Below are 23018 nucleotides of genomic sequence, written 5' to 3'. Positions count from 1 at the left end.
GGAAGTCAGTGTTAATCTGTCGGTCATAAATACAAAAACTCAGATGAGCAGAAAAAAAAAAATAACACCAAAAAATAATATTCAGCTCCACAATGAGCTGAATATTAAGCTGTCTTGAACTCTTCTTGGCATCTCACCAGTGAGTTACTCTGACTTCTAGAGTCTAAGTGCTCTAATTTTAAAACTAACAATAATGTGTTCAGAGCATCATTTAAATATTATGGCCAAAAATATATGTATTTGCCATGTAAAAAAAAAGAAAAAAATGCTTCAAACAGTGCCCAAGGCTATTTTCTAGACGTTTTATATTTTGAAACAACATAAATATGTAATGAATTAACTTCCAGTGAGTAGACCACTATCTTATTTTCCCATTCTATACCCACAATACATTCTTTTGAATTAAAAATTCTCTGAAGTAAAGTTTTTTTTTTTTACATTGACAATGTAGATCAACACAATTTCCAACAGTCCATAATACAAAAAAATAAGAGGGTTAAAGTAAGGGAGTAAAGGTTGTTCTTTTTTTCCCCTTTCTGAACCAGTGTTAATCACAGCATTTCCTGACAGTCTTATGTTAGCTCTGTGATTCATTTAGGGGAAAAACCTGAGCTCTTCTTGTACGGTATTTGATCTTTTCGTAGATTGCTGTAAATTCCCTTCATTTTATTTTTATTCACGGGATGACCAACAGGTCATTATCAAAAAACAAACATCATGCCACTTTGTAGATCAGATTTGTTCTCTGAGGTCTCTGTTAGGATATCGTGATATCTTCGCTGTGCTGGTGTTGAACGCTCCTCCTGACAGGGACGTTATAATGGCGATCATCCTCTGTGACGATACACACGCAGGGCCACTCCTGCTTGTGGTCGTCTGGGTAATGCGTCACAAATTCCTCTGTGTCAGTCATATATAGACGGAAGGCTTGAATGGTGTGCTTTAAGGCATAGCCCAATAGAAACATCTCTACCTAAAACAAAGCAAAAATTTTTGCCAGTATATATTAAAGCAGGAGTCTACAAATTGAAAAATAGAGAAACAGAGTCGTAAGTTTGTTGATGTCATCATACTTGCCTGTTCTACCCCTCCACTGAAGCCGATCTGGCTCAGGTGATTGGCCAGAAGGGTTTGGGGGTTTTCTGATGTGTCGCGGGCAAAAAGAAGCCAGCAGAACACAGGCACTTCTTGATCTGCCATCATGTTTTGATGAAGCTCAACAGCTTTGGCTAGCATTAGAAACTTTAGTGCTTCCAGAAGACCATACTCCTCTTCCCCACCTTGAAACACACACTCACACAAATTGTGCTTCTCCTCTTGGCTCTCATAGGCCACTGCTGCCTGCCACTGAATAAAAAGCATATCAAATATACAAATGCATGAAAACAGAAATTATCATGATATTTTCTCTAATTAAACTAAAAAGAAACATAATTTTACTTGGTAGAGGATAATGTACACTAATTGTTGTAACTGACCAATCACTACCAGTTGTGTTATACTGTAGTGTATATGTAATAATACACTACTGTTTATTTACTATTAAATTAATATTTTATATTATTGCCTGTTCGATACAACCAAGTGATGTCTGAAATCTGTATGATACTACATCAATAATGAATCATGAATACATTTTGACTTCAAATAAATGAAAAAGTAGTTTGATTTTCTTGAATTTGGCAAACAAAAGGGATTTTATCAATCACAAAATCCATTTCATGAGCAACATATTCATTTTTGAAAGTAATATTAGATTGCGTGCATTCCATTTGTGAATACAACATGGAATGGAATGTACAAAATGTCCGAAAACTATTTTTGGGCGTAATGCATTTGTGATACAGACAGACCCTTTTTCCATGAAATCAGGCACCATTCAAAATATATAAACAATACAATTTTAGAATTGCCAGATGTAAACTCACAATGGTGAGCAATATAAAGTCAGAATTGTGAGTTAAATGCTTTAATTACCTTTTTCCATGGACTTTACTGTCACTTTTGATTAATTAAATAGAAAATTACTCATTTTGTTTGAATATTATATATTTAATGTACAGCACAAAAAAAAAAAAAAAAAAAAGAGAGAGATTCACCTTCTTCTTAAGGAGATCCAAATAACATTTCAGTCTCTCCACAGAACTTTCCTTCTCATTCTCTGGCTTGCATTCTGAAGGAAACACCCATCGAGCAATCAAATGCTCCTGAGCTTCAATCTTCTCTGGTAACTGTGAGAATAATCAGCAGCTGTTAATCTGAGCTAGAAAACAACACCCACATTAGCTACATTTACACACATCCAAATAATCTGTTTCTAATCAGATTGATAGCTATACTATATCAAAAATATAGTACCTGTGTCACAATGTGTGTTTATTTCCGGTTTATGTTATAAAAACGTGTTTATTTATGTTTCATGTCTTGTAAACTGCTCAAGTTCATGAAACGTAATATTTACTTAACATTTGTCCAAAAAAAAAAAAAAAAAAAAAACTTTTCACATATTTGTCTTTTTTTTTTTTTTTTTAGCTGTGTCAAGGGAAAAGCTCATTTTCACATTCGCTCTGGTGACATTATATGGTGACGTTCTCTGTTTCTGCATGCAATGACTGGGCAATACGCATGAAATTTAGTTTTGTATGAAATACAAGTAATGCACATGTAAACGAATATGTGAACTGGATTGGTATGTTTACAGTTCATATAATCAGAACTTTAAGAATATAAAATCAGACTGGATTCATTCTGACTGATGAAAATTGCATGTTAACTTGTCTACTGTCAGCTTATAAACCTTGGTTTGGGTAGAAGCCATTACGAACAATCAGTACTCTTTCTCCATGTCACCCGCACCCAGGATCAAGTTGCTTATTTGTCAGCTAAAATCTACAGAATGTATTGCAGTCCAAATTCAAAATATTGCGGAGAGGGTTTTGTTCACCCGGCCCCTCCTCCTCAAACTAGACGCATACACAGGTTGCCGACACCAACAAGAACGAGCGCACTTAACAATGAATGAAATTAAATTAAATGCGCTGTGTTTTCCACCAACTGGCAACCCGGGGAGCCAAAATACAATTGGGTAAACTGGCAGTGGGCGGGTTTCACAAACCAAAACAAAGATCGACATTCTGGCCCGGAACGCATATATTTGAGGGAGAATAACTGACTTTAGCATTGTTTTTCAGATAAACAGGTGTGTTATTATGGTATTTTTTATGCTTTAGCAGTCATATACAGCACCTTTAAAGTCACTTTAAAGTCGACTTACATTTGGAATCTACCCTGACTGAAGTTATTACAAGTACAGAGGTCTCCTCACCAATAGAAAGTCTTCATCTTGCAGCCAGGTGGGCATATTTGTGCTGTTTGCCAGCACCTGAAACAGTGTGGCTCGTAGTGCACAGTAGTTATCGCCTCTGACTCTTCTCAGACCGCTAAAGCTACCGGACATCTCACTGTAGCCCTTAAAGAAACACACTGAAGCAAGTCAGACTTCTTAAACAAGCATGTCAATCAAAATTGCAATAGCATACTTTAAACACATTTTGGGGGGAAAATATGAAAAAGTTAGTTAGGTCACCTTTCTGATGAGAGTGCTTTTGGTTGTGTTTCCTTTCCATTCTCTCTCACTGTAGGCCAGTATGTCCACAGCTGGTGCTACACTACATTGGGTCTCTACACCAGGAACTAGACAAGAAGAAAAACAAATCATGATAAATACCCAATGAGATGTTCATCGGGGTGCAGAGAACCTTTGGACCTTTCACATTTTCATTATGATTTGATTGTCTGTAATCCAATTACTTGAAGGGATAATTTACAATAGCTTGTTTGCAATCATGCGTTTCTGATGACACGTGAAATTCAGATTGGAGGGCAGGAAGTGAAAGGCAGAATGGATGAGATGGAGGAAAGTACCACTATTACAAGAGAAAGGTATAAACAGAAAATCACAACATATGTTGGACATGATCCTTATGTTATGAAGAGGAGCCATTGCATGTCATTGAAGCAGTGGATACAGGCCAAGCAACTAACCCTGATTGCAAACAAGCTATTTCTAAAGTGAATCCCACATATATATGAGGCATGCAGAATATATGTCACTCCTGAAACTTTGCTGCATGTACAGGTATGTGGTTCTGTTAACAACACATTTTACAAAACAAAACAAAACTTTTATTCAAATTCTGAATTGATTATAGCATAGAAAGTTAGCGAATAGTTCTGCTTACGTATAATCATTAAAAAGCTCACTCACTTGTCGCAATCTCACTGTTCTGCTTTCTAATCAATGAAGCTCTATAAGATGCACATATTGTATAATATCTAATTTACATCGCGTCTACGTGTGCTGTTTAGCATTGAGTATATTCTGACTGTCTCATGCTAAATATCTGAGAGTTGACAGCCCTGTATCTATTTATATATTTATTTATTAATATCTTATATTAACCATTTGCACACATGGGCCTTATCCTACTCGGTTCCTCCCAACTGCAGAAGCAGCTTTAAAAGCCACTTTTTCCTGCATTTTTCAGTTAATTTCTAGCCTTTCCCCTCCCTTACGAAATATATTAAAATATATAAAATAATTGCATTTAAAAAAAAAAAAAAAAAAATACTGTTTAAAACTGTAAAGCTATTTAAGCACAGTCTGTATTGTAAAAAGCACTGTATGGATACAAGTTACTTGACTTGAAAAGTAAACGATGGGGTGAAAAAAACAAAAAATACAGATGGACCAGAACTCCATTTGTCAGAAAGGTCTGTATTGCTAATAAGTGTATCAAAACTGCGTTACATTGATAGGCCCATTTTTAAAGAATTCAGTTTTTAAATTTTTTGGTTCCAAAAAATAAAGAAGGGTATATGGCATTAGATTAACACCAGGGGTGAATAAATGATGACTTTCAGTTTTAGGTAAACTAGTCCTTTAACTGCTATTAGATGCGATTAGATGGTCTTGATACCATGACATAAACGAAAAAATCATGAATACTTATGAGCTCCAGCAGTGGTTTGGATGGCTTGTTATTGCTGGCTCCCATTTCAATCTCCTCAGCTCCCAGATATAGGTCTGCACTCCTATGGGATTAAGAGGAACTATCATGCATATGATGTTAAGTATGATGAGTAGTCATGAGGAGTCTAGCTGGAAGAGCTGAAACTGTTATATTAAAGTACAACATCCCAGATGATAATGATTCATCGTGCAGGGCAAGTCTTACTGGACCTAAAGAGACTTTGTGATGATTCTTTAGCTCTTTTATGTCAGTTGTTCACATATAGTTTGTGAAAATCACACTATTATCATTTGTATGGTTCGATTATTGTAAATATAGTTCTGGTTGCAAGACTAAGCATATTCCTGTCTTGTCATTCATTTGTCTAATTAACAACTGATTCTGGTGTCCAAATGCTTTGACCGTCTGCTTTCCAAACTAAAGATATTGCTGGAAATCAGAATAAAAATAAAAAAATAAAAAAAGACACACATACTCATCGAATGCCCCGTGCACTTCCTCCACACTCTCTTCCGTATCTTTCTGAATCAGCTTCACCTCTACTGTGCTACTGCTGAAAAGGATCTCTGATTTTGGGGTGGCAGAAGTGTCTTCTTTTCCTTCGTTTTTCTGTGCAACACTAGCTTCATCTTCCGTTTGTTGAGGACGAGTTTCTGCAGCATTTACAACTTCCTCCACTAATTTTACCTCGCTCAACACAGGAACATCACCTATGGCCTCAGTGTCTTCTACAGCAACTGAATCACTGTGAACGAGAAATGATAGAGTTGTTATTGGACAATTCTGACATATGTGTGTGTGTGTCTGTGTGTGTGTGTACACTTATACACATTATATATTGCTTACATTTTGCTTTCTTATTTCATAGTCTTAAAAAATAGGCTCACAATGCTATTGGGAGTCACAATATTCTCTGTAATTAGTTTGATATGACACTTCTGCATGAGCTCTAAATGAATAAATATATCTGGAAATAAATACATGTTGGGAATAACTAAATAAAAGTAATATATTTAAACAAATAAATACATAAATTTAAATACACAATGTATGTAAAACTAAATACATAAAACAATTTATTACATAAAGGAAAATCATAATAAAAAATTTATTCAGAGCTACATTTTAGTACAAATATATACTATATATATATATATATATATATATATATATATATATATATATATATATATATATATATATACATACACACACACACACACACACACACACAAATGAACTATATTTGTTTTTATCAATCATGTATTTTAATATTTACTCTCATGTTATATTATCTGTCTATCTATTTTTTTTTTATTATTATTTATGTAGACTTTGAAAATTTTAACGACTGGCCCTTAGCATTGAGCCCTGTAAACTTTGCCAAAGGTCACCATAATCTACAATCATAAAAATGTTTCCAAAATAAAGTTGAAACGAATGTTGGTCAGACAGCAATTCTCTTGTAGAATTGCTTGAAGAACTTCTGCATAAATGCTACTTAGACATGATAGACATGATACACCATATATATATATATATATATATATATATATATAATATATATAATATATATATATATATATATATATATATATATATATATATATATATATATATATATATATATATATATATATCTGTGGTGAACATGAGAGTTTTGCACCACCTAACGGTAATAATAATGTATAGCAGGAAGTACTAACCTTGGTTCAGGGAGTCTAGTTTTCTCAGTGGGGCTTGATGACACTGAATGACTAGAGTCCAGGCCATTCTGATTGGGTTCTGAAGTCTCGTGCTCTTGCTCTGCTAACTTTTCATTCTTCTCTAGATCTTCCACAGAATTCATTACTTCAGGTTTGTCCATATCAGTAGTGCTTTATTAGAATAGAGAAATTAACTAGGGTTATTAGTTAACTAACACTAAAACCATTATTAAAAAAACAAACAAACAAACAAAAAACTTATTTAAAATAAACTAAAAAATATTTAACTGAAATAGAATAAAATATTAAAACCTAAACTTATTTTAATTCACTTAATTGCCAAAGTAGTAGGGCTGCAACTAACGATTATTTTGATAATCGATTAATCTGTCGATTATTTTTACGATTAATCGATTAATCGGTTTATGTACTTATATTTTAGTTTTTTCCAATTTTTCCCCAAGTAAATTATTAATAAAGGGTCTTTATCATTCAGCATAGATTTTTAAGAGATTTTAACCATTTTGCATTGTCATATCCTCATCAAAAATATACCTGGAGTTGTTTTATTATGTTAGTAATCCTTTGTCAAACTCTTCTGCAATCAAAACACTGACCCATACTCTAGCAAAATTCACAAGGAGATTTCAAATATTGTTTTCACCATGGCAGTCCTTAGAGCTCCTAAAGTAGTTTAACATCCCAAACAAAGCTTAAGGAATCTTTGAGAACATATTTTCACGAAGTATAAGGATAAAACAGAATAAAATTGCAGTGCATTGTATTTTATTATTTACTGGGAAAAAGCTTTATAGCTTATGATGTGAAATTGTAAACAATCCTTCGAAAAAAAAGTGCCAATGGCATGAAACCTGAATGGAACTCACAATTTAAAGTAAAATCCATCAGAAGGTTGTCCAGAAAAAAACAATTGGGACACACACAAAAAACCTGCTGTGTGAAAAAGAGCAGTGAATACTTAGAAAAGAAGTGCATTTTAAATATACTCAAACATTTACCTCTCTCATTCAGTCATAATTAGGCTGCAAGTCTGAATTATGAACTGGTAAACGACAAACTGATCACATAACATGTTTGTAAAGCTTTAAATGTTAACTGTTAAAAAGCAATGTTATCAGCTTTTACGACTAAACATTTGCAAACAACCTTGTACTGGAGAATCTGCACAAATAAAATTCTTAGGGGCCGTTCACATATCGCACCTAAAAACGCGTGGAAAACGCTAGTCGCGCCGCTTTCTCCTTCTTTCCAAAGCGCTCGGGCAGAAGCGCCCCTGAGGCGTCTGCCTTTGCTAAGCAACCATGACGTGCTCTCTCCATGACGTGCCCTCTACATGAAGACCCGGAAATTTCAGCAAAGGATAAATGGATGCGGTGTGGACGCGCCTGGAAAAACGGGCGCATCACACCGCGTGCGTGTCGCGACCGCGTCGCTTCCATTATGAGAGTGCATACTGCTCGCCTACATAGGAAATAACGAACTTGAGCACGCAAAATACACGATATGTGAACGGCCCCTTAAACAGTTCAGTAGTGCAGAGTTTACAGGTTACTCTTCATTTTAAAGGCTCAAAGTAAAGTACTCCCACTTCCCGCTGAATGCTGCAGAGACGCTGTTCGGGAAGCACGTGACATAAAACGAGGCCAGCTATTGGCTATTCGCTACTTCACCTGCTGTACTGGCTGAGTAAAACCTCCGGTGGCTCATTACTGCCACACTTTGGTCACCGCAGATTTGAAATATGCACGAAATGAGCCGCTTATGGCAAATAAAATTTATTTAGCGACGAATCGATTACTAAATTAGTTGACAACTATTTTAATAATCGATTTTAATCGATTAAATCGATTCGTTGTTTCAGCTCTACAAAGTAGCATCTCTCATTTTCATTTAGATTATAAATAAAATCAATTTAAAAATCCAAATAAAAATAATAAAAAATATAAAACTGAAACTATAATAGTATCTCGATGATAGTAAAATAAGACATACATATATTGCAATATAAATATACAGTAGTCCGACTCGACTGCATTTATTTTCGCACCCAAATTTTCGGACCAAATGATAAAGGTGCAGTAGGAGATCTTGGAAAATGCTAACATCAGCCTGTTAGCGCTGAAAGCAAACATCCCATCCTCCCTGAAATCGCTGTCCAAAGCCATGCCCCGGCCCAAACAGATTTATGCTCACAGACCAGAATACCAGAGACAACATTACTACTATATGCTACATCAGCAGTTCCCAATTCTAGCACATGTTCCAAAGTGAAGTAAATGCCCAGGGAGTATATAGCAATGAACACGGCATAGGGATCATATTGATCAGAACACAGTTCATTCATATAGCTCACTTCTAACAAGTTGATAATCTAAATTAATTAAGTGGGACATCCAAAATGTGAACCACTGGGCTACATCGTGTGTCATTCACCCGTGAGAAAACTTTACAGGTACTACAATACCAGGAAGGAAGACCGGGTTGTTGATGTTTGTCTGCCATTCTAGCCATTCATTTTGATTGGATGTACATTTCTTGGTCCTACACCTTCCACAGAATATATAAATACAGATAAATACATTTAGAACACTTAACTTAATGATTGCTATTGGGATGTGAAGAGACTTTCAACCAGCATAACAACAACAACAAAAAAAGTTTCTGAAGACAATCAACTATTGCACCTTTAACAGGGACATGTGGCCATCGGAGTCAGTAAAGAAAAACCCTGGTTTTACATTAATTGTATTTATTTGAAATATATTTAATTTATTATTACTTTAAGTTATTGTCTACCTGAAGCCGCCTTCCGCCTATCTCTGACAAACGATTGACCACAAGTCATTCATTTCCAATAGTGCGGGAACTGCGTGGACTTCCGATGCGTATGTTAAAAATTCTGATCCAATTTGAGATTTGGATGCATTTAGGCGCCTTTCCACTGGACACGAACATTCTGACATGACTTTGGCATTTCTCCCCCTAGTGACAGTCACACAGAACTTTCAAACTGGTTGTGCAGCTACCGTTACCACAGCATATTCACCATCGTAAAATTAATCATTTTAATGAATATAAAAAAATGCACTTAACACCAAATTGCAAGAAGTAGCTACATTAAAGTGATTGAGTTTTATCTTTAAACAAACAAACAAACAAAAACATTTATTTTAAATTACACGAGACACAAGGCAACTTAATACCAAACTCAACCCGCGTTCGAGGCATTTGTCGAAGTTTTGGACCCCAACCCACTAGGGTTTCTGGGCAGACCTCAGGTTTTCGGCTCTAAGTAGGCCCGTAAAGACATTTATGCAGTATTTCAGTGTCACATGATCTAAAATTTCTACTGGTTGCAAAATTTCTAGTAGTTTTTATTGTGTCTATCTGTATGTCGCCCGCCCCAATATGGACACTTAATTCCAGATCTATAGAAAAATTATGTGGAATTTTCCAATTTTATTGATATTTTAATTTAATTTGCATTTAAATAATTATTTTACTCATTCATTCAATCATTACCTGTCAATTTGTGTAGAGGGTTTAGATGACAGTTGCTCTTGACTCTCAGTTTCCAAGGCTTCTTCATTCACTTCCTGGACTATGTCTTCTTTTTGAGGCAGCTTTTCCACCTCCATGACATCAGCATTCATTTCATTCTCAACTTTCAGACTCCCAGGGTCTTTCACTAGACCATTGTCTATGGCAGGAGAGAGTCCATTGGTAATATCTACATCTGGAGACGAAGCTTCCTGTGAATGTTCCTGAGTTTGTGAAACTTCAGATGCCACTTGTTTCTGCTCTGCCATCTCAGAATGAGTATCCTCTGAACTTTTGTCCTCTACGTCATCTGTTTGCTCAGTGATGGGTTCCTCAGCAGTCACTTCCACTACGCTTTTCTCAATAACATCCGACTCATTAGACTGACCTAAACTGGATGGGTCAGGTTCTGTGCTGCTGTTGTCCATCAGTGAAATGTCCTCAGTGTCATTAAGACCAGCCTCTTCATGTGTCACTTCATTGCTGTAATTCAGATTTAGTTCTTTATTACGGATAATTTCCTTCTCATCTCCACCTGTCATCTCCACAAGTGTTTCTGGCTCTGGTTGGGAGGAGTTCTTCTCAGATTCTACCTGAGCAAGCGCAGTTGCCTCTTGAACAGGTGCTTCCTTAACAGGGGTCTCAAGAGCAGGTGCAAGTGTTGAGTCTGAACTTGTTGCGGTAGCACCTGCATCATCTGTCTGAGCAGCTGTGATGTCTACCTCTTCAAATGACTTGTCTTGACCCTCTACCTCCCATTTCACTGAGGCAACATTCTCCGCAAGTGCTTCATCTGAAGATGCTTCTGAGACTTCAGCTGCAATGTTCTGGATTTCTTCAGTGATTTCAGTCTCTGGTTTTGGTGGTTCTGTAGCTAAGATTACAGTTTCTGTTGGAGCCGTTTCAAGAGAAACCTTTTGATTAACTTCAGCTGTAGGATGGACATTAGTATTTAATTGTGACATTGTTGTAGAGTAAGAGCTCTTTGGTTCAAGAAGTTGGGCATTTGCATTTGGCTGTTTGGTTATAACTGATTCACCCAGCTGTGGTTTTGTTTCATTTTCATGCCTGTTGGGAGATTTGAAATGCATTTATAAGTCAAATGTGGATGTTATGGAAAGAACATGAAAAACAGGATTTACTAGTTTGATGTACAGCACTCAAACATTCTCAATGAAATGTTCTCTTTAGCCCATGTATGTAAAAAATAAGGCATAAAATTAGTTGAAAATGTAAATAATTCAGAATTTGTTGGTACAGTCATCAATATTATGAGGACATAACTATATGACTTTTGTGTTTGCATATAAATACCTATCCAGAATTAAAAAACATTGCCCATCCAAAAGAACAGCAGCACAAACTGCACCAAGTGTTTAGCTTAGCTAATCAAAAGTAGTCAATTACATATAGACATCTTAAAGCTAGAGTACAAAAGCACCCTGCTTAATTCAAGGTGTCAAAGTGACGTTGTAAGTGGACTACAGTCAAATGCGTGATCTGGGATATTTTAAAAATAAACCATCCACAATAGTTCTGTTTCATGCCACGTTAGTTAAAAAGTAAATCATTACCTGTGCTCTTCATCTGAAGTTGGACTGGTGCAGACATCCGTTCCTGCCTTAGTTGATGTATTTGATTCAGAACTATGCAGTAAACCTTTAGTCTCGTCTTCTGTATGGTAACAAGGGTTTTTTTGTCCACAACAATCCCAAACGCTCCCCATTTTGGCACAGTCTGAAGTGATAGCTTTCAATAAATCCACTTCTCTGGGTTTAAGTTCAGACCAAAGGATGTGCCGTTATCTAAAGCAAGCCGCTTCCACTTCCAGAGGGCTAGCCATATACAAATATTATTTCTCCAGACAAGATTCTATATACTTCGTACCAATACATGTGAGCAGTGTTTGTAAATATTGTGTATCTGTAATGAATTGTTTCTACATGAGCTGACCATAAACTGCACTTTGGAGTATCTGGTCATCTGCTCAAACCTGCAGATTGAAAACCAACATGAGTATTAAACATGCCATTTCTGATCATCTAAAGACACAAGTTGCAGGAAAATCAAAAAAAAAAAAAATTAACTCTAAAAGGTTCTTACATTTAGGGGATCTTAAATTAACAATTTGTAATTTTACAGTTTTAACAATAACTGTAGTAAATATGGAGACTATGTTTTGGTCGAACAGGTGTTGTTGAACAAATCTTATAACTGAACATATCATTGTTCACTTCCATGCATTGATTCCTTTTTCATTCACAGAATTCTATTTATTTTGATACTGTTTTATGAGCCAACTATTATGAATTGTTTTATCTTCACAGACAAAGCCAAGACCCAAAACCAAGGCAACTGAAAAGTTGACAGGCACTTTTGCACTCTGTAAAACTTGTTTCCACTGACTCTGGATTTTGTGCCCTATTTGAGTGGTAAGCCATTTGTGGTGGTTTCCAAAAACATAGTGGACATTATTGAGGCACACTCAGTCAATTTGCTGACTCACACTCACTTCTAAAACATTAGTGCTCCTCTTGCTGGATCTGTCTGTTGCTTTGGACAGTTAACCACCAGGCCCTTCAGGGTCTCTCGGTGAGATGTCTAAGCCTCAGCATCTAACTACTGGGATGCCTCAAGGCTCAGTACTTGGACCAATTTTCTTCTTCATCTACAAGTCATCTCTTTAATCTGTAATTCAGAAACATGGCTTTTCATATCACTGCTATGGTGATGACATACTTCTACTTTTCATTCCAGCCCAGATGATCCAACAGTAGCTGCTCGCACCTCAGCCTGCCTGTAAGCCATTTCTTGCTGGATGAAGGGCCATAACCCTCAACTCAACTTTGCATGACACAACTGCTTGTAGTATCCGCCAACCCAACACTTTACCACAACTTCTCCTTCCAAATAGACACATCAACCATAACTCCTTCAAGGACAACCTGAAACCTTGCAGTTGTAACTTGTGATCATTTAACTCCTTGTCCAAGCTCTTGTTCTATCCAGGCTGGACTATGGTAACTCCGGTTTGGACATGCCTTCCAGCATGTACTTTAAAACCTCTGGAACTGATCCATAATAGAGCAGCAAGAGTGGCCTTCAACAAGCTGAAGAGAGTGCATGTCACACCTCATTTTGCATTGGTTGACAATAGCCGCTTGCATTCAAATTTAAGGCACTGATGTTTGCCTACAGAACAACCCACTGGCTCTAGAGGAAGGGCCAGATAGCCCTTCAAACTAAGATTTTTCGGGACCACACTTCAAACGAAGGGGTATGAAATATCTCGGAAACATGGCTACTACAGCGAACAAAAATACACATAAATGTAAGCTTTTTTGGCATAAATAAAGATTTTAACGAAAAGTAATAATTTGTTTTATGTTACATTCAATTGTGAGTCCATATTAACGGTCATGTTACTGAAAGAAATGTTTGCAAAAAATCGCTAATATTTGCTAACGTCATATTACAGACTGCATGATAGTGCCACAGCATACAGTATGGTAGACATTGATGGGGGCTAATCCCCCCAATAATTAGAAATCACTAAACCATTTTCTCAAATATTACCTATTCGAGAGAGAGAGAGAAAGAGAGAGAGAGAGAGAAATAGAAGTTGCGTGTATTCGCATCTGTGCATTTATCTTTTTAGAGTGAGTTTACTTAAAAACAGCGATTGTATCCTTTCGTCGCTGGAAAATATAATGTAGCGATTCAGTATTTAAACCATGGTGCCACAATCCTTAGGGGAATATTTTCTCCTACCCCTTGACACTCTGTTTCAAAGGACAAAAGGAAGGGGTAGGGGGAGGGGTAGGGGTAGGGGTAGGGGAAGGGGTATAAAATAGAATTGGGATTGGGCCTTGGACTTGTCACAGCACTTACATATTGTTGTCCTTTTGTTTGTTTAATTGCTTCTATTATCCTCATTTGTAAGTTGCCTAAGTTAAAAGTGTCTGCTAAATTATTACATGTAAATTACAAGTTAAATGAGTCAGCTGAATGAATTCAAATCCCTAGTAAGGTAAATTTGTGAAGAATGAAGAGTTTCCATTCTTTGCTGAATTTATTTGAAATACTGTAAAATAACCCGAGAGCAAATTCAAACTTAAAGGGGGGGTGAAATGCGAATTTTCACTCAATCTCCTGTTAATCTTGAGTACCTATTGAGTAGTACTGCATCCTTCATATCTCCAAAAAGTCTTTAGTTTTATTATATTTATAAGAGAAAGATAGTCTGTGCCGATTTTTTCTGGAAAAACATGAACCGCTGGAGGCGTGACGTGTGGGCGGAGCTAAAGAATCACGAGCGCGAGTAGGCTTTTGCGTTGAGAGCATTTGGAAGTTGTGACATTACCGTGAGAAAAAAAAAAAAAACATCATCCAAAACAAACCATGGCTAACAGTCAGATTCAGCCATTTATTTATGATCCAGAATCAGATCCCGAGGCTGAAACTGAACGAGAGCAGCAGCAGCAACGACTCGCTCCGGGTTTCTGGGTCTCCGGCATGGGAGGCGGACGCACTAACAAGGAGGCAGAGATATTTGAAGCAGTTTTACTCACCGCCTGCGGTTCCAACACACGATCGTGACCCTTTTTCGTTGGGATTGCATCATCCTTAAGAAATAAACGATACGCAAATCCATCGTCAAACTGGGCCTTGTTTGTAAAACAAGCATCTTCGAAATGCAGGGAACAAACAAAAACACTTGCACAACTCCGTCGATGCTCTTTAAAAATAAACTCCGTCCACTGGTCCCTTAATGTTTTTTTTTTTTTTTGGTAATCTGTGCAGGGTTGTCTTGCCCTCGCAACCAAAAACACACTTCTTTTGTGACATTTCGCTCTCGCTCTGATCAGTGAATGTCTGTGCTCTCAGTGCTCTGCTATACGGGAGCGCACGCTCTTCCGGCAGAAGTGCCTTAGGACCCATATAAGGAAATTCCGCTCCATCTAACGTCACACAGACCCATACTCGAAAAAAACTTTCCGAAACTTGTGATAAACCAGAAGGAGTATTTTTGGAACAAAAATACTCCTTCAAACGTAACATAATTTTTAAAACTTTGTCCATGTTTAGCTTGGGAATCCAACTCTTTAACAGTATAAAAAACTCAGTATGCATGAAATAGCATTTCACCCCCCCCCCCCCCCTTTAAGTTATTAGCTTAAATACATATTACTAAATATTGTACAAAGTACTTTCTTAACTTCAGTAGGTATATTATTTTTTATAAAAGTAACCATGTCATACTTGCTCAGCTCAAGAGTCACTCCATGAGCCAGAATGACACGAAATATAAACAGGCCGTTTATATCAATAAGGTTTATAGTTTTCTAATTGATTTTGATTACTTTTTAAAACCTCCAGTATACTACAGCTATTTCACAAGGCCATTTGCAACACAAATTGACTTTCAATTTTACGTAGATTTTAACACTAGATGTTAGTTTTCCGTGCCGTACAGTATATTATTCTTAGTTAATTGTGAGTTAGTGTTTGTACATTACGCATGCGATTGAAGTTGTTTTGCGGCGCAAGGCACAAGTGTCCACAACACTCAGAATTATGACATTGTTTACCACAAATACTATTGCAACACTCTGTCTAACATATATCTATATCCAATAAAGCAATGATATTCCCCTAAAAAAGAGGTGCACAATATTCCTTTAAGCAAACAGAATGTATTTATTTCAGATTCCCAAGCTCAGCGATTTTTAACAAGATCCAGCAAGCACATGTGAACTGTCAACACACTGCGTTAGATTTATTGATACTTTAGATCGACAAAATTTGTATGGCATGAACTTTGAAATACTCTAACATCACAATTCCTACCTAAATGTGAATAGTTCTCCATTTGCTTGTCAAGACAGACGACCACTTTTTTGCGTCCAGGAAGATCGACGTGTATTAATGGACGTCTGCAGTTTCACTTTCGTCTAAGAATATACTCCCCACAGGAAACGGTGAACGTCTAGGTTCTCTACTGATAATATCGTTTCTTGTCTAATAACGTGCTTTGAACCAAAAGAGGGGCGGAAACGTCAAGCCAGTTCTTCCTTCATAGCACTTGAAGAGGGCAGTGCATGGTCTCAGATTAACGGAATGTAGTGAAACCTGATTCTAGAGGTCTCCATATCCATTAGACCCACATCTACACAGTCTACAACTGTCCTGAACTCGCATTAACCCAGTCTGTCTAAACATAGCTAAGTTTACTTATTTAATTTTTTTTTACACCTTTGCATAGTTCTGTTAAAAAAAAAAAAGAAAAAAAAATTTCTTAGTTTCAGAATTAACTTAACTGGAAAAACAAGTAAACTTCAGTGTGAACACATGCAATGTTTTTTGGATACTTAAATACACTTGTTTTTGGACATTTATATGCAATTAAATAAAAAGTATTATTTAAATTTCAATGCAATGACTTAAATCACAACAAAAGATTAAAACAATCATATAAAATGTACTTAAACTTTTTTTAAAGTGTACATAACTGCCATGAAACAGTCATAAAAGTATACTCTTAAGTACACATATGCTGTCTTTTATTTCATTAATATAACTTGCAAGTACCTTTTTTTTATAACCTTTAAGATTTTAAGCACACTACAAGTGCAAACTCAATACAATTACAGATTTGTTTTTTCATCAGGGCAGCCCACTTGCTCTGATTGATTACAGTTCTCAAAAAGTTGCATTTTTAAAGGGACAATAAGTAACTTTTTAGGTATTTTATTATCTAAAATCAATATTTTTATTCATAGATATGCCCTCAATGGTGTACAAATACCTATGCCAATGTTTAAACTAATCCTTGTAAATGAAGAATTTATTATCTTTATATACATGGGACGGTAGGTCGATGGAGGCTTCCATGTAGTTCCGCCATCTTGCAAAACTATAATAGCAGAGAGGGACAAAAAGTACTAAGCCAACGCGTTTCCACAGCGCGTTTTCGGTCAGAGCCAGAAACGCAGGTGCAGAGCAGTGAGAGGCGCTTGAAACTGCACCGGCAAGTTTAAAAGTCTGGATTGCATTCTTATTATGGACCATACATATGCCGCGCCACAGGAGAAGAAAACATCGTCGCCAAAACAGTCAAAAATAGAACGTAAAAGGAAACGTGACCGTAGATTACAGAAAACAAGAGTTAATGTCGGGGAAGCTTTTTCTAGGTGGAAAGAGCTAATGCTTGATAAAGATTTCAAAAGAGACGCTGAAGTGGCCAGTTTTCTTCTCGACAGGTAAGTCAGTGTTACAATCTATATTATAATATTTTTTTATATCTAACAATGCATATAATTCAGAAAATATAACGAATAAATTAGACATAACTACTAATTACAATATTTCATGTTTTCCACAGTCAGTAATTCATACTGTAACATTCGTTTGTTAGTTGTCATGTTGCAGTTTGTTTGAAATAACACACCTGTTCACCTGAAGGAAAACTCGACGAAGTGCTATTAGAAGACATCCTGTCAAAGCTTTTTGGTACATATCGCCTACCGTAGATGCAACGCGCATTTGAAAAAGCGAGGCGCTGGAGAGCAAAATTAGTTTGAATGCAAAATACAATTTCACCACTAGATGGGAGTAATTCCTGCTTAGTGTCCCTTTAACGGAGATAAGATATAAAACCATTACAATAAACACATTAGAAATGGTGTGCCTACTTAGTGACATAACATCCGAATCATGCCACGCTAAAGCTTCATTTTGTTTACATTAATAAATTGTATTTATCTAAATGGCTCAAATTAACTTCAAATAAATATGTAACTACATAAACTGATTAAATAAATAGATTTTATTTGGGGATAAATGGTAAACTCACTCAATTAGATTACAGTTCACTATAGAAAGTAAATGCATTTTATTACAATCATGGTAAATGTGTGATAAAGTTTTATTAAATAAAACATAATATATGGATAGAGGTACACGGTAAAGAATATTTTTTTTGTTTTGAAACTCAGTCATTTACAATCAAAAACAGGGGCATTTGGATTCAATAAGTGGCATAGGTACACTTTAAATTACATATTATATAAAAGGGTATTAATATGTACAGTGTTGTGGTAGAAGTCCAGCATAACGGCAGTTCAATCGAATCACAGCAATTAAAAAAATAATAATAATTAAAATAAAATAAAAATCCCCTTAAATACACTATCAGTTTGAGTCAGCTAATGCACAGGCTATTTTCTTTCCTGGAATTTGCTTGTTTCCTGCCCACACAGGATGTTATTCAGACACTCTGCTGCAGTGGATCCACTTCAAGTGTGTATGAGCTGCTGAATGTGAAGTTTTAGTTCTTCGGGAAGCCCCAGTTCTGTTATCAAGTCCAAGCAGCACTTCAGCAGCTGTTTCAGACTCTCTCGTGTAGACAAAGAACCCTGGAAAAGAGCTCTTGGTGAATCTTCACTCACATCTCTCACATTTCCACAGCAGTCATTATTCGCTCCATCTCTCCCGCAACAGTTCCCAGTGTTTGAGCTCCTAGATTCTCCCTCTTGGTTCCTGTTCTCGACATTTAGGTCCTCCATGTCATCCACCATCTCAGTCACACTAGGTGGAGGCCTTAGCTGGGCTTTCCTCATGGCCTCCACAAGCCCGTCCTCATGTGTCTCCAGTCTCTGAAGCAGATTGGTAACTGACTCTAAAGCTGGGCTTCCAGGCAGATGAACCTGACACCAGCATCGAACAGCACTGCAGAAGGAGAAGACAATATGACGATGGTCAGAAAGAAGATAGGACACAATAGCTTTAGGATTGTGAACAGGTACAGTGGCCCAAAAAGGGACATTTTTAGATTTCATTTAAACATCACAGTCCTATTTATATAGGTGAATATATCATGTCAGTTCTTCTGGAGCACACAAAGGGATCCTAGCAGAGTAAACACAGGTGTAAACCAGAGCTATTTTTATTAGGCCTGCCATGATAATTAAATAATGTCTAATCGTGATTATTTGATCTAACTGCAGTTGTTTCAGAACACAATGGGGAGTCATACATCAAAAGAAACAGAAGAGTTCAAGATATGATCATAATTATTTACTGAACCCTTAAATGAATCACAATTGTATAATGAAAATCATAAAAAACAAACAGACAATTAATCGTGATTAACAAAGCCCTAGAACAGACAATTAATCAAAATAACCATGACTATTTTTAGACAATTAATCGTCAGCCAAATTTCATAAATCGCAACAGCCTTAATTTTAAAATTATTTAATAGTTTATAACTATTATTAATATTTGGAATTCTCTATTATTTTTCAGTTTTATTTTTTATATAATTGTATTCTTAACATAATTTTATTTAATTCCATAAATTTTTTTAATTATTTTTTTTAATAGCTTTAAGTTAATTAAAACTAAAATATTTCTTAACTAAACAAGTGTTTATTATTATTTATAGACCATTATAGTATTTATTAAATGTGCATTAGCTTTCATTCATAAATTTTCTATTTTAGCTTGGGTCTCAGTAGTTCGTATTGTGCTTATGTCAGTTGTACTAGTTTTGTTTTTTAAATATTTCTATTTGGCCTTAATGCAGTACATACAGTGAATCCTAACAATACTGCTTGACAAGCAATTTAAAATGGTCTTATTTTTGTCATTTGCAAAATGCCACTTCTTCTGATGTTTTGTTGTATAATGCCATGAATGCCATTCTTTTTATTACCAGAACATTCTGACACTGTTAGTTTATGTTGTTAAAATAACGCACACAGAACACTTCTAGAACGCTAGTACCTGGTTTCCAAACAGAAACCATACATTATATACAAACCAACAGTGGAACATTCTGTGTTTACAAGTACTGTAGTGTAATTGTATTATCATATTATAGTATACATGGAACAGTCACGTGACTGCCCCTAAACTGTGTACATATAAGGCATAATTATGAACATTGTAAGTGTTATACCCACAACATACCTATTTAAATGGAGGTTAACTATATATATATATATATATATATATATATATATATATACGACTCGTTCTTACTGTTGGGCGTATTTTGCATGGGTTTATACTAAAAACCCTAAAATAATGTCAGACAAGACAAATGCACCTGCTTACCTCATGATCCCTTTAAGCTGACCGATGACCGTCATCTTAGTGACTCCTTCTGTGTATCCCATGTTGAAACCAGTCTGTAGTGACGCTTCTTTCCCTGCATCACTGCCATCTCTGTAACCATCCTGACAGAAAACCACATGGCAGTCGTTTCTAGACTGCGCTGCTTTCACTAGCTACCTTATACACCCATGATTGTTTCTTTTGTATGTCACAGGTGTTTTTAAAAACTCGTAGGTGCATGAACGATCTAACGCTCATTCAGGTGGGAATAATAATAATAAAAAGATATAGCCTACAAATATTTTCAGTAAGAAGTATGTTTATGAATGTGAATGAAAGGTTCAGCATTAATAAATGAATGAATGTTAAGGTACCTTTGTGCGTTTTTCCATGTTGTACTTCCATTCTTTGTTCTGCAGACTAATATCATCCACATCCTCGTCGAACACATCCTCACTAGACGCCACTGAGTTCACCCACGACATGATTTTTCAAGCTATAAATCGCGACAGTTAGTCTCACAGAGTGTGAATTCAACGTGGAAACGTGTCTCATGAGTAATAGATGATTGTTTCGGCCTTTGACAGAATCCATAAAACACATTCACATCCACGTGGTCATGTGACTGACGTCTTCAGAATGCAAATCAGCTGTTTTCTTCATCTGGTTGCTTCTGGGCGTATTTACACATCATATCGCCACCTGCTGGTCTACATGTAACCCAAACAATATATAACAATGTTCTAGAACTACATAATTATAATTATTAAAGAATATTATATTAATATAATATATTAATCAATGTAGTTCATTATTATTATTATTATTATTATTATTACTGTTTTACCAACAGTAGTTAGAACATTCTGTGCGTTTTTCTCTCAGTGTTGATGTATTTTATGTGCAAAAAAAAAAAAAAAACCTTTCCAGAGTTTGCGAGTTGTCAGAGGAAAATCAATTGAAAATTGTAAGTTGAAAACAGTAAAATAACAAAAGTCGAAATGAACAAGTGAAATATTAATTATAAAATGAAACGCTAATTTTATTTTATATGAATAACAATGTGAAATATTAATAGTGCACATTCATAGTACAAGTATGTGTACCATAGAGTAAATCACCACTAGATGTCGCTAGATTCACATTAAACTGTGTCTGGTTTCAACAGACTGATTTGAGTTGATCCTCGTACACTCTCAAGTCCTGCGAGGTACAGTACGGTCAGTGTGCAGTGAATCGAGTGTATAAAGAGAGATTTATTCATGTTATGTAATTGCATTTTTGCAGTATTGATACAAATAGTCAGATAAAGGAATTATATACGGAATCATATTGAGTTTAAACGGCTCAAGCTACTGTCAACAAAGGCTACCTTATAGCCAATAATAATAATTAGAGTAAACACTTAAATGAAAATTAAAGGAGCTGACAATTGTTTCCCCCTGGTATTCTTGAACAAAAAGACAAAGTGAGAGTTGGAATATTTATTAGCCTTATAAGATCAATACATTAATTAAAATGCCAACATCAGTTAAGAAACATGACTTTATTTCTCAAAAAGTGCCATGTTTAATGAGAAGTCTAATTAATCTGACTAGTCTAATTCAAAGTATTATGTTACATACGCTAAATAGAGCAGTATTGGAATGTGAAGAGGATGAATCCACCTCATCAGAACTATGACTTTTATAATTATGCTAATTAAAACACCTCATTTATCTTCACTGTTATTTCTGGAAAGGAATAATTTGTAGGTATGCAACATTTAAAATGAGCTCTACGTGAGTCATTTGTCATCCTCAAAGGTGCCTTGCACGGTTGTGAATGGTACTTGATCCTTGTTATAAATTATGTCTCCTAATGGGCCCAGTTTTTACAAGCCGTGTGATGTTCAGACAGTGAAGTGACGCAGCAGGTGAGAGTTTTATGAGAAGAGAATCATCCTCTATTTGCCCAGTGGGTAGAAATGTATCCATTGAAGGTTATTTTCCTCACCGTTAGCACTTTGTTCAGTTCTGATATCAGTGTGGAAAATCCAAATTCATCACAGGTGCTGGGAACCCTCAGGAATCCACGGTGAAATTTAATTGAAAAACCAACATGCAGTGATTTTACTGCTTAGGCTCAGTAGAAAAGTTAAACAGCTTAGCAAGTTTAAGCTCACATTAGACTTTCACAAACTGAAAACATACATTTCAGCAAAAATCTAAGATGAAATAATTATGAAATTAGCATATTTCAGGTTTATTTGAATGCATCCATCTATATTTACAGTAAACGTACATATCATACAGTTAAACGTAATATACAAGAACAATAACTTCTAAATGAACAAATAAATAATCATTCAAATATATATATATATATATATATATATATATATATATATATATATATATATATATATATATATATTAGGCTATCAGTAGACTTTCAGAACTGAAAGTGTACTCATGTACCTGTAAGCATCTAAGGAAGAATAATTATGAAATTAACATGCATTTAAGTACAGTACAGTAATTATGAATGTAAAACGTAGACAGACAGACAGATAGACAGATAGATAGATAGATAGATAGATAGATAGATAGATAGA

At 35.7% G+C, this 23018-nt stretch overlaps 2 protein-coding genes across 3 annotated transcripts; both read right to left on the bottom strand.

The window, feature by feature from the left end:
• Positions 1–288: 288 nt before the first annotated feature.
• LOC127945909 (fibrous sheath CABYR-binding protein-like) lies at positions 289–21073 on the bottom strand. Of its 2 annotated transcripts, none has more exons than XM_052542038.1 (11): positions 20797–21073; positions 11875–12293; positions 10283–11368; positions 6740–6910; positions 5509–5778; positions 5009–5094; positions 3587–3693; positions 3326–3469; positions 2100–2231; positions 1074–1347; positions 289–969 (listed from the first exon to the last, which is right to left on the bottom strand). In XM_052542038.1, exons 2-11 carry the CDS (start codon positions 12024–12026, stop codon positions 758–760), a joined length of 2634 nt encoding a protein of 877 aa, XP_052397998.1. In that variant the 5' UTR covers positions 12027–12293; positions 20797–21073; the 3' UTR covers positions 289–757. The 2 variants fall into 2 exon arrangements, with proteins under 2 accessions (XP_052397998.1, XP_052397997.1); XM_052542037.1 differs by lacking the exon at positions 20797–21073 and adding an exon at positions 16151–16397.
• Positions 18598–20907, bottom strand: LOC127946114 (protein YAE1 homolog). The gene is made up of 3 exons (XM_052542416.1): positions 20797–20907; positions 20423–20544; positions 18598–19030 (listed from the first exon to the last, which is right to left on the bottom strand). The coding sequence occupies exons 1-3, from the start codon at positions 20905–20907 to the stop codon at positions 18598–18600; spliced, it is 666 nt and encodes a 221-aa protein (XP_052398376.1).
• Positions 21074–23018: the final 1945 nt, after the last annotated feature.

This window comes from Carassius gibelio, chromosome A24 (genome assembly GCF_023724105.1).
Source record: "Carassius gibelio isolate Cgi1373 ecotype wild population from Czech Republic chromosome A24, carGib1.2-hapl.c, whole genome shotgun sequence".
Lineage (NCBI taxonomy): Eukaryota > Metazoa > Chordata > Actinopteri > Cypriniformes > Cyprinidae > Carassius > Carassius gibelio.
This window is presented reverse-complemented; position numbering and strand designations above follow the sequence as displayed.